The sequence below is a fragment of the Lissotriton helveticus genome, chromosome 4_1 (genome assembly GCF_964261635.1).
Source record: "Lissotriton helveticus chromosome 4_1, aLisHel1.1, whole genome shotgun sequence".
NCBI classification, from domain to species: Eukaryota; Metazoa; Chordata; class Amphibia; order Caudata; family Salamandridae; genus Lissotriton; species Lissotriton helveticus.
Window position 1 is genome coordinate 793,371,772 of NC_136063.1, and position 12,993 is coordinate 793,384,764.

Sequence of the window (12,993 nt, forward strand, 5' to 3'; positions counted from 1 at the left end):
AGATCAGGCACTCAGGACCTGGATAGAAGGAATCTTTGTATTTGCTGTCAAAACTGCATCGAATACCTGGCAAAAAGTGGGGGTGACCGTATCAAAAAGGGGCACTTTCCTACCACCGGGATGTATTTTTACATGTTTATTTTGGGTTTGTTACCTTGAAAAACTGATTTTCTTCAAGTTGCATAGGAATTAAAATCTTTTGTGAACACATTGTTGGTAAAACAGTGGACATTGATGAGGGTCAGTGGATTTACTTAGCTATTTATGATGTAGCCATATAGTTTGTAGATAACAGAAAAATGTGGCTGCCTGGATAGGATTGGGTACCCCTGGGGTGTTGGGCAGCAGCAGGTTAGTTTTGCACCCGCACGGTTTGGGCACAGAGCCATGCGCAACAGGGTTCGAGTGCAGTGCCAGGCTAGGCCATAAAGCCAATCCCCTAATGCGCATGACTAAAGGTCGGTGCAATAGGAGTTGGTATCCCTGGAAGGGTAGGACGTATGCCTAACATAATAAATGATCAAACCTAAATAAATTAATTGGAAAAAAACGTTAAAGTCATATTATAATTACGTATGTTATAGTATTTTATTTTGACAACTGTAATTTTGAATCCATATGTAATTTTACGACTGTATGCCGGATGGTTGACGTGTGGGGAAGTTAATGCTCAGTGCGGTACCCCCAAGTTGGTTATGGTGACAAGCCATTACTAACTCAGGCAAAAGGTAGGCCAGATGCAAAAGGTCTTGTCTGTTTATTATAAACAGTTACAACAAAGGCAGAAAACTTGGATTATTCATTGCGAAAAGTCACTAGGCCTCCAACATAGGACTTATCACTCTAGGTTAAATACTGTATAAAGGTATTTGGTTACACGTAGCAGCTAGGGGGGTCAAAGTTTTCCACTGTATTTCTTGCTAGAATCTCTCTGGGAAACCGGACAGAATTAGATGTCTGCTAGGATCTTGTAATGAAAAAAAAACACTTAATAAGACATCCATCTACATATATAAATAATTATCCATATAGATAAATAAAGGGTCTTTGGAGTAATTTGTCTGCAGCCATTGGTCCGTCTATGAGCTTCATATGCCCTCTGCTTCTCTCCATGACAGAGTACTATCTAGGGTAATGGCTCAGTCTACATCAGTCATTGGCTCCCTTGCCCTGTGAATGACACCCGTTTCTGATCATGTGCACATCCACCTCAATATGAATGACGCTTGTAACCTGTTGTTTCTCTTCTTACAGTTCACTTTGCAACAAAAATGGCTTTTGATCATGTGCCCCTCTCTTCTTTAATGAGTAAGTCCAAGCAATATATAGTGTTTTCTTTTTATGTTATATACAATATTCTTGAGGCATCTACATCTAGTTTTGTACAATTTTACACACTAAAAATATAGCACCCATGTCTTTTTAAAGAAACATAAGAGTGCTTTCCAGTAAAACGTGTCAGTAGCTCAAATAATTAAACAAGCATTGTTAATGCCAATAGGTAGAGCTTATGATTGAAAGTGCCTTTTAGGTCATTGATGGGTTTAGGTTTTCAGTATGCCCACATACATGTACTCCGTCACTCATCTTTACACTCCTGCATCCACTCATGCTTCATCTGATTCGTTCTTGCATTCACTCTCAATAAAGCATACACACTCAAAAAAATATGCAAGATAAGTTAAAAGAATACAAGTCTAAAAAAGAAAACATGCTGCTGTCTAAACATAGTGGGAACAAAACTAAAAATAGCAATGATTGTCTGTCTTGCAGATATTTTGTACATAGGCTATCCCTGTTTTAAATTTCCAGCATGGCTGCCATGTTTAAGACCAACGTGTTGGGTTGGTCATCATGGAATGGTACAACAATGATACTCTACAGACAGCCGCAGTCCATAGTGGTCGGTTTGTTTAGAGGAAGTGGCCATGTGGAATGCAGATGGAATTAAGGGCAAGCACATGATACCTCAGCACTGCATAGAGAAAAGTATCCCCTTAAGAAAACGTACAATAAAATGAGATGCAAAGAAATGAAAGAGGAACTATAAAAGGAGAAATTGCAAACTAAAGGACTGGCCATCCAGCCCTGGCAGTAACGTGCATAAACAGCAATACCCTTGATCTCTTTGTGTAGTCTGCGATAGTCATCTTGAAAAAATCATGGCCATTTAAACCGTGTCCAGAGTGCACCACATGCCTTTCATACAGGGCCACTTGACTGATGTGAATCTGCAGCTGCAAATTTTTCTACACACTTATGGTTTTGCCACATAAGCCATCATCCAAACATAATCTGCAGATTTGAACACATTTCTAACTCAAACTGATCAAAAGCTACTAAAACTCAGCAATGTTTTTTGCTTCTCAGTGGAAGATCCTTCTTTGTCTGCGTTTTAAACTAGAACTAATGAAATTAAACCTTCGCCCAAGCAGCATCAACATATGTAAAAATGACACAATAATTAAAACGATCACAAAATGTACACTACATAATGTGCCTTTTCTTGCCACATAATTTAGTCAATCTAATGCAAAATGCGTCCTCCCCTGTTGCATAATTTATCTGTTCCTGCTTTCAACAAATCTATCAGTGAGGGGATGTTTGCATTTCTCTGCAGCACCAACTTCACGTTGAAAGATAGGAGTTAATATTCATAAGGAAGCTTTGTGGTAGTTTCAAAGGATGGCTGGGAAACAAGAGGTCTTCTGTAGGCTGTAACATGTTTAACAATGAGGATGAGCACTGCAAACCAACAAACCTCACTATGGCTCAATTCCCAAACAGAGCAATTAAGATACTCACAAATTAGACTATCTTTCATCGTAAGGGTTTCAACGACCAACACTAAAGAGACCTAGACATGGTTAGTGGTATTCTGGGTTATTGCAACAGCTTTATAAGCACTATGGTTACCAACTAGATAACTTCAAAACTGTAAAGAGTAGCACCAATTAAATCTGTTAAAATATGTCAATAAAGTATACTTCTTTGTCGATTACTTACTTTCACATGCACATATATGGCCACAGGGCTGGAACAGCACTGCTGCTTTCTTATCTGAGCATACCACACATTCTTCAATCTAGATTAAAATAAACATATATTAGCAAAATGAATCCTTAAATGTGCCTGCTCATTATATGCAATGAGAATGTTTACAATTCATTTGTTTAGTAAGAAACAAATTGAATGATTAGTCTAATACACAACTATCTTAAGGTTTAAACTTCATGCTTGCTTTACTATGTTTTCTGAAGCATTTACCCCTGTGAGGTGAAAATATTAAATAGGATTAAACTTTTATGAAACTGCATGTAAAATGGTTTACAGAGTGCCATCTTTCTCTAGCCGTTTTGCTTTTAGAAGTAATCATAAGAGAACTACAATAAATTGTGCCGTAAATCTATATTTGTCATACATCTAAATACATGACAGAGGATCAAAAAGATGCACTAACATTTTTTACTGTCCATCTCAGTAGCTTAAAGTAAACAAAAAGCAGACATCCCCTCCCAAACAGAAAGCATCATCAGTCTACTGTTGATCAGAACATGCTCTTCAACAGTGACACACTAAAGAGAGGAGACTACAGCAGAGGAGCTTCATTTCTTGCTTACATATCAACTGTTTTGACTTACTAGTGCAGCTTCCATTCCACTGCAGACTGTGGCTCATGCTCGCTATTGTAGAGGTATATAGTGCCCCCACACTGTTATTCTAGGTAGCAAAAGGTCATACTCTTGAGTATTGAATGTTCTGAGAGATAGCCCGTCTCTCCACAAAATCTCTCTTCCATGGTGTACTGCTTAGTGAATTCCCTTGAGTCTTCCCTATACATGCGCTCTTTTGGCAATGGCACTGGGTCCTCTACGTCCCACACCTAACTGAAGCAGAAGGGCTTACAGCACTAGGTGAATGATAGCGTAGTTACCAAATGGGAAAACGCTTCCCCTGGAGGAGATACTAGCAACATTAGCCATTCAGCCACTCAGTATCATAAATTTATAGGAGGGTGAATGTTTATACATCCTGAAGTAAAGATTCAGACATAGTTTCTTTTCAGCTATATTTAGCAGAAGAGCTAAATAAGAGCAATATACATTAATTGGTTCTGTGAAACCACAAAGACCAAAAGGAGAAAGTCAAAATATATCTGCTTAGATTCAAACAAAAAATGTAGAGAAATGTAGTTGCCTTGCAAATCGCCTGAATAGAAACCTCTGACAGAAGAATGACACTTGTATGTGGTATTCACAGGAAGGCACTATCAAGAACACTTTAATTTAAAACCTGGTAATTAAATGCGGATATCAAAGCGAGTTTCTTTTTCACTGCTCCATTGACAAAACACTAAAAATTCCCGCAGCAAAGCTGGAGGACTTTGTTATTTCAGCCTTTCTTCACTCTCCAGTGACCCCAGAGAGGCGATGGAATCGAGGTTGACTCCGCTATATTAAACGCATTTTTCTGGGTCGCTACAGAAAGTGGGTGGCATTCATGTACCACCAACCACCACTAGCACATGAAAATAGAGGCTACACTAACGAATAAGTTACTGATCTTCGGTAATGCTCTTTGTGGTGGGATACTATAACCACAGATTACTCACTTTTGAATATCCCCAGGGACCAAACTGGATCCGGCAGATTTTTCAGGATAGTCCCTGCGCAGCATTGAATGGCAACATGCAGATCCGCCTAAAAACCAATGATTTATGCCAGTGTGCAGATTTCGAATTTGGGACCCTTTTTGATGGAAAAGAGTCCACTCCACAGACCAGGGAAGTGGGAGGGTGTTCAGGAATTTTTAGCTATACTGAGGAATTGTAAGAAAGCATTACCAAAGGATGAAGGAGGGCAGCAGGCCAGGAAGCCTCAGAGCATTCCTCACTGAGACCGAGGACTGATGCTCAAACATAGGACTCATAGAGCAAATGTCCTGGACTCGTTCTCTTCAGAGAGTAAGCTGCAACCACTGCAATGACCTTTTTGAACACCTGAGGGACACTGGTGAAGCCGAAAGAGAGCATGACAAACTGAAAATGCTCTTGGCCACCTTGAACCCCAGTTAGCATCTGTGGGCCGGTAGCACAGGGATATACAAAAAGACATCCTGCAGGTCTAGCGCCACCATCCAGTCTCCGGATCCAGGGCACATCCTGTGCTACCATCCTGGATCCTGTGCCAGAGCAAGCATTTTGAATTTGTTCTTCCATAGGAAGAAATTGAGTGGACAAAGATCTAGAAGAGGACGAAGGCCTCCGCCTATTTTGGCATAAGAAAATAACTGGAATGACAGCCAGGTTTGATCTCCGAAGCCGGGACAGGCTCTATGACACTCATTCCCCAAAAGAGTCTGAATGTTCCGCAGCAAAATGTACAAATAGTCCTCCAAAGGCTGCTCTGATGCAGGTGAGCAGGGCAGCAAACTTCCACCTATATGTGGTCTGCCATCCCATATTCTCACCTCGAACCAAGTGGAGGGTCTGTAGTTGAGTGGTAGGCCTTGACACTGTTTGAAGGCAAAATTGCTAGCAATGCCTCAAAGAGAGAGAAATTGTTGGGGATACCTTTATACGGATTTGGCACGACCGAGGGACAGTGTAGTAGCTCTTCTGTCTTTAAAGCGCTTGAGGGCAGAGCTGGCCTTCTCGCCAAAAGAGGCAAGACCTATCAAAAGGCATATCCATGTGTGATGCCTGACCATCATCCAAAAAGCTTGTGCCGCCTCCTCCTCCTCCCTCCTCCCCCTCCCCACCCTCACCCATTGAGCACCACACTAGTCCTGACCACTCTGTCTAAGTAGTCTGTTGTGCCCAGGCCTGACCGGATGACCTACTTGGCTGAATCCTGACCATTTCAATGGTCTACAAATTGTCATACAATCGTTCTGGGACTGCTGGTAAGGTCTGAGCATTAAGGGAGAACCTCCGGGTGAGACAGTTTTTACACCTTCGCAGGAACTGCTCCAGCACCGGTGTCTTCAGATCAGAAGCCAAAACCCTGATGGACAAACTACTGGAGAGGAAATACCCCTGCAGGACTGTGAAAAGGGCTCGGAAGAGAGCGGCCAACTTTGGAAACTGTGGAAAAACCCACTACTGACAAGACTATATGTGTGAACACTTTCAACACTGCATCAAATAACATCAAGAGGATCGTTCTACACAACTGTAGAATCCTTAATTCCAATGGCCTTTACCTAGAAAAACCCTGGTTTTCCTTCAAAAGGAGCCAAAACATAAGGGATTTGTTGGTCCATACCAGACACAGGAACACATCAGCAAGACCTACAACGGTCCACTCGTGCGTGTGGCGGCATCCACCTTGCGGAAGCGAGCAGGGGCGCGCAGGGGCCATCTGTTTCTAATTAGCGTGGCCGCGCTGGTTTACATTTGCCTGTCTCGCGGTCGCTTTCACATTCGTGCCGTGCTTATTCCTGTGTTCGCATTCTACCAATGCCATACACCCATCTAAATACAGGAAGAACAAGGTAAAGTTGATCCTTTGCACTAACCTATTGTCAACAATTTTTTTAGTCTTTAGTTAGCTTTAATGCTGTCTACGGCTTTTGATAAATCGTATTGCTCAGATAGCACATGTGGTGCACATTTAAAACTCTGTCGAGAAAGAGTTGGTGAAATAGGTTGCATTCGCCCATTTATCTGGAACCTCCCTAGGAGGGCCTCTTCCGACGGCGCCTTGCAGCTCCCCACCTTATGCTCCCTTCTCAGGCCGAGCCTGCATGTTGGCCCGAAATCATTCAGCAGCCTGACATTGTATCCATCTTTATTGGCTACCAGGCTGGGTTTGGCAAAAAGGGGGTGCACAGAGGGCAAACAATGTAAACAATAAATGCACACGGCTAGGGCTGCTCTCACGCCAAGCTCATTTTCGTTTTTTTTTTTTTTTTATAAGAGTTTTTGTTCAACCCAAGTGTACGTACAATCCAGGTATCATCCAATCGAAATCGGTGCTCCTTTTATGGGAAGGATTTGTTGCATCTCGTTTCGAGAAAAGCATGTAATTTAAAATAAATACAAAAATAAAAAAATTAAAATATATATCAGAGCCACTGGGGTGTTTTTTGTCTGATTTGAATGGCCAATAAGATCCATCCAGAGCAAGTGATGCACGGTGTAGTGCTTGGGGGACACTGGTTGGACACCTACAACAGCGCTACAGCGGCCACCTCGTGCTGAGGAAGGCTAACAGAAGGGGGCATAAGAGCTGCCATCAGCTCTTTACCCCCCGCAGCAACGAGAGCAGGCAGCGATAATTCTTTGTTTTTATTTAAAAGTACAACTTGTAAATGAAAGGGAAGTTTTTCCCCTTCTCAATCATGCGGCGTACGTTTGTTTTGCTTGCAATCTCCCACCTAGTGCTACACGTAGTAAACCCTGTAAATGTTAAGCACCAGAATAATGTGCTGCATGGCTAAAACCTTATAAGGTCACAAAGGCGAGGCATATTGGCTATGCCAATGCTTGTTTTTTTTTTATACTCAGAGTGCACTGAGGCCTGCTAATCAGACCTCAACTGTCAATGTCCTAAACCATTAAAAAGTGTACGCTGAATTGGCATAAGCTGACTTACTTAGAAGTCCCTCATACATGGTACCAGGGGTACCCAGGGTAAATAAGACAGAGTGCATAGAAGGGCCGCAGCAATGGTTGTGCTACCCTTTGAGGGACAAAGTACAAAATGGCCCCTAGCCTGCCACTGCAGCCTAGAAAGGTAGTTTTAAACTGTTAGCTTGACTTTGCCATTTTAACTGACGGCAAAGCCCCCACTTCCCTTTACAATATATACAAGCCTCCCCTAAGGAAGGCCTATGGAGCCTCGAGGTAGGGACCTCTATTATTAAGTAGGACATATGCTTTTAATGTGTCCCAACAGCAACACTTCCAAATTATTGTGTTGCTGTGGATAAGTTAGTAGCCCTGTTAACTAACACGGAGTTACTGGCTGACCCCTCAGCTTGGCTAACGTGTGAATGGGACTTTAAGGTATCAAATTACATTGTGGTATAAACCAGAGTTGATGCCCAAGTCGAATTTAATGTCAATGTTAAGGAAAAACAACTTTTAGAGAGTTGCCATACTGTAGCCCAGTTTGTCCAGTGGTCTAATGCGGTTGCGGACCACCAGACAGATTTCTACCTTCCTGGGGAGTTGTGTGAATGACTCACAGGCTTAGGAAAAATGATGGCCTGCTACAGAGGGAGGTACTATCTCCCACTCGCATGAAGCAATTCAGGGTTTTGGCACAAAAGTTGAGCTTCAAAAGCGAAGTTACCTTTAGTGGTCAAATGGCGAACCCGCTCCTGAGGGGTTGCCCCTTTGTTCAGGTAGATAGGCTGGCGCCAGGTAGAGAGAGGGGAGACCAGTGCCTATACCGTTTTCTTTGCGGGAGTGTAGTCCACAGATAGCCACATCGTTAGTGTGGGCTACTAAGCTCCTCACATCCAAGGAAGGGTTCAGACATCTTGGGAGTAGGCAGAATAGTGCACCCTGGGATTAATAGATGCCACACATAGCCAGAAGTTGTCATATGACGGGAGAGCTCCGTGTAACCCACAGGCTAGTGACCACATCATCCCCTCAGGGCACATTCTGGTCATAAATATGGCACCCCTGGCATACTGAACCTCAAATCACTTAGGAACTGGAGAAAAGATTGAAGGACTGCCCAGCTAATCCTTGGACCAGGCAAAGAGAAGCTGCACAGTCTGCTGAACTGCACCTGACGCACCTTGGGCTAGACTGTGCCTGTGGCTTCTGGCTTGAGAAAAAGTTATTACCAAGCCCCAGACCAAGAAGTGACTCCAAGGGTCAGTCAGCTGGCCACCTAGAACCAATACCAGGGCCATCAAAGATGAAGTATCCCAACATGGCAAGTTAGACGTCACTTTATCGCCGCTGGGCACCCGAAGAGACTGATCCTCGACTGCCAAACATTGCACCCGAGTCTGCCAGATCAGTGGTGTTGCCAGAGTCCAGATTGGTCACTCACGGACAATAGCCTCCACCAAAGGATACCGCTGGACTCGCTGTAACCGGAGACCAGAAGCTAAGCAGCAGCTGGCCTTCTACTGCTTAAAGAGGGACCCTAACCTATGTGGCCAAAGTTGCCCACTTGACTCGTGGACAGAGGATTAAACCCAAGGACACCCCAGTCGACCGCATAGCACTCAGAGCCTTCTTGCGCATCCTCCATCTCCTGCATGTTTAGCATACAGACCACACAATTAAAGTCTGTGGCTGTCGTGATGTAAAGTTCAGACCTGGACTGGAGAATGATTTTGTAACAAGGTAACTGTCCCAATACTCTTAGTGGCCCCCTGACTATCTCCTTGCCAGACTGGGTGGCCCTAGTCGGGCCGGAGTAGCCAAATAACTCATCAAAACTTTTCAAAAGCTTTGAAACTTTACAGTTACCAGTGCTTTTTTGCATTTGAGACTAAAAGAACAAAGATTTTTGTTGTCTTTAAGAATCTACATCTCCTGAACCCTCCGGTGGGTTTTGCAAATCTTGGTCTCTAAAAAGTCATTAAAATATAATTGCAAAATCTATTTTTAAATATTGGTGTCGGATTCGCGTTGCGTGACTTTCTTATTAAGCTGTTTGGTGCTTCTAGATGCTTTACACTAGTTTCTTTGTTTAAGCCTTGCTGCTCGAAGACACAGCTACCCAGGGTTGAGATTAAGGTTTTGCAAACAAGTCTGACTGGACCAAAGACATCGATGCCATGCAGGAACTTGCTTTAACCGTCCTACAGCATTGGCATGCTAAGGATAACATATGCGCCTTCACACGGCACCATCCTGGGACAGCCAAAGTACTGCCCGCCAGACCAGGAGAAAACTCCTAATCTAGCAGGTGACCGAGTTTGGCAGTTGGAGAGCGGGACATTGGAATTGTGACCCGCTCTCGTACTACCAAACTCATAATCAGACCCACAGTCTATTCCCTCTACATGTGAGGCTTACGAGGAATGTGAATAGGCGCGCCGCTTGATCAGATGGAGCGATGCAACCACGTGCCAGCGTTTTGATGCAACCCTCATGTCCACACCGTTCATAACACAGATGCCAGCATAAAATTCACAACGTGCTTGCCAGACCATTAGTTTGCGGTAGAGTCTGATGTAGGTAAAATACCTACAATCCCCACACATTTAATATTATTCCAGGATATCTTGAGTTTGGTTCTCATAATACATCTTGTATTCTTTCAACCCACGTGTGAGACTACAGGGGATGCCAACCTCCCGCCAGACCATGAAGCCGAAATAAACCTACAGTAGGGTATGAAGGTTGATAGAGTGAATGTACCCTCTGATTCATCACTAATAACAAATGTTGTGTGCTGTGTTGGATTGCTGTGTCACAAGAGTTTTATATCTGCTTTTCACTATTAGTTATGAAAGCATGTTTTTACTTTTACATTTTGAATGGGCATTATGCAGGTTTATTTTTATTTCTTATACTATAGGTTACTTAATTGAACGATTGTGGAGATAGAAAAGCGCTTTTTACCTCGTTGAGTGAAATAGAAGCACTTTTTACCCATTGAATGAACACAATAGTCTAGAAGGGATCATTTCTGAGCCCGGACTAATGCCCATGACCTGATAGCAAGCATTTGTAAGGGCAGAAACAGGTCGGCTCCTTAGTGGATGACAGGGGCATTGCACCCAAATCGCCCAACATATAGCTGGAGTACCTAATTATAAAGGGAAACTCCTTTAGGTTTATCCCATGGTATTTTTTTTTAAATGATCTGGATCCTAGCCTTATCCAGTCAAAAGCTTTAGCAATAGCTCCCTCTCCAAAGAGGTCTAGTCTGCCCTGGCAGTACAAAATTAACAGGGTGTGATGATTTTGCGGAGGATGAAGCATGCCACAAAATGAAGGTAAGGCTATTGAATCCAATAAGGCTGGCTTATTGGCTTAACCTACGGTGTAGATAGAATGACCAAATTGATCACTTTCCTCCCTTTCACCGCACCGTGAGTGTTTTAGGTGCTACTAAGCAAACAGCTGTCATTGACTGATAGGTGGGTGAGGCTAGTGGAGGTAAACACCCTATTTCCAAATGTCGCAAGTCTTTATTTGATTCTGTCTGAGGGTTGGTGTGAAAGGATTTGGGGTTAGCCCTGCTAGTAGAGACCTGTACAACCAGGCAATCCAGAGTGCGGTGCTGTGTTCAGAAGGCTGGGTCACCTGGAGAGGGTATGTGATCACGCACCACATGTCTGTTTCCAGGTGTGCAAAACCAGGCTTTGATTCAAGTATTCATGATGGTGTCAGTCCAGGCCTCATTGAATGGCATTAGGGATTCACTTAAGGTTTGTCGGAGTTGCAACATTTGTGTGAGAACGTTAGTTTTCACTTAAATGGAAAGGAATTGCAGATACGAGAGTGTAATGACCATGACAAAGAGAAGTAGACTGCTGTGGCAGTCCTGTTTGGGGGGTGGGGTGGGGTGGAATGCAGAGAGACCAGTCACCTTGTCATGGGAAGTGTCTGGTCCATTGGTCTCTTGAAGGTGAAGGGCCATATAAAAATGTATCATCATCATACTGCAAGGAGAATTGGTTCCCACAATAATCAATAAAAGCTAGTTGGCCCTGGTCAGTTTTCAATCTTAACAGTTGTTGGAGCACTGGACGGCTGTATCAGTCAAAATGTAAGGGGGCCGGCAGAGTACGAACTAAGCTCAAGCGCAGTTGAGGTCGAGATGGATTTACGTCCGATAGAACTAAGGGATTGATGTCCTCCTTTGGCATCAGAGGCAACAGCGCCGTCATCAATGTGGCAGCACTCAGCATGGACTGTGGTGCTAGGCTAGGAGTCGTCTCTAGAGTTGGAGCTGGACCCAAAGTAGGTTCAGGAGACAGACAGCGCAGAGGGCAGGCTTGCTGGTGGTAAACCCAATTAGAGGACTCCGTGGATATATTGGGCGCAAAGGGGGCACAAGAGAAAGCCTCTAGGGTGCTGAAGTTGCAGAGAATGGCCTTTTTAAATTCCTTAATATGTTGTGGCATCGCCAACAGAGGGAGAAATTTGAGGTGAACTGGAATCTGCTGCTAAATCGGCTCCTCAGTAGGGAACAGAGTGAGATTGCAGAGCACCGTGACTCCCTCGCAACTTCTCAGGAGGAGTGTGGTGAGACAGGGACTTAGCGGGGATTTAGACTTGCCCCAAGAGTTGATACACGAAGATGACCTGTCGTAGAACCACCCTACAAGAGCAGGAATGTGCACGTGACCTTGACTTCGAGCGGTAGTGACCCTTGCGTGACTTCCTCCTCTTGATGCCCTCTCCCTGTCCAAATAGAGCTCTAATGTTTACAACCTTCAGGGTGATATAATGGAGTTATAGGCATGAACTGGGCAGAACAGGTGGCTTCGCTCTCTAGGGCAATCTGCTTTCCCAACACCTCTAACACAACAGGATTTTCCTCCTGAACAATCTTTTCTCCTACAGGGCCAGATATTCTCCTTCCCTCGCTCAGCAGACAGGCTTCTAGGCAGTAGTTAGACCCTCTGCATAGCACTCCACACACTGCCATGAAGAACTTGGAACTGTAACAAAGCAGGGTGGTTTGGATTTACTTTTATACAAATGTTCCAGACAGGCTTCAGAACTGGTTTGGTGTGGGGTTTTTTCAAATGCCCTTTTCAGAGTATTCCTCAGACAGCCTTTGTGAAAGATGATGGGTCTCACAGAAGATGGCAAAGAGGGTGATTGGAAAAGGAGTGCCCAAAACAAAGGTGCAGAGATCACACAATGGAGTGTGTGATCAAACCTAGTGGTCATCAAAGTTCCAGAAACAACAATCTGGCACAGACAAAATGGCAGACCCTCACCTAGAAACTTCCTCAACCTGAATAGAAATTGCAGTATCACCTCTCACCTCCACCATCTAACTAATGACAGTACTCAGGATGAACTAATCCACATCAGTTTGCTAAAGAGGCACT

The 12,993-nt window shown here is 43.8% G+C and overlaps 1 protein-coding gene across 1 annotated transcript in view; it reads right to left on the reverse strand.

Moving 5' to 3' along the window:
• The window catches only part of MIB1 (MIB E3 ubiquitin protein ligase 1), a 347,133-nt gene that overhangs the window by 56,812 nt on the left and 277,328 nt on the right, over positions 1–12,993 (reverse strand). Inside the window, exon 18 of the mRNA XM_078687432.1 lies at positions 3,007–3,085. Within this exon, the coding sequence (XP_078543558.1) occupies positions 3,007–3,085 (79 nt within the window). The remainder of the gene's footprint in view (positions 1–3,006; positions 3,086–12,993) is intronic.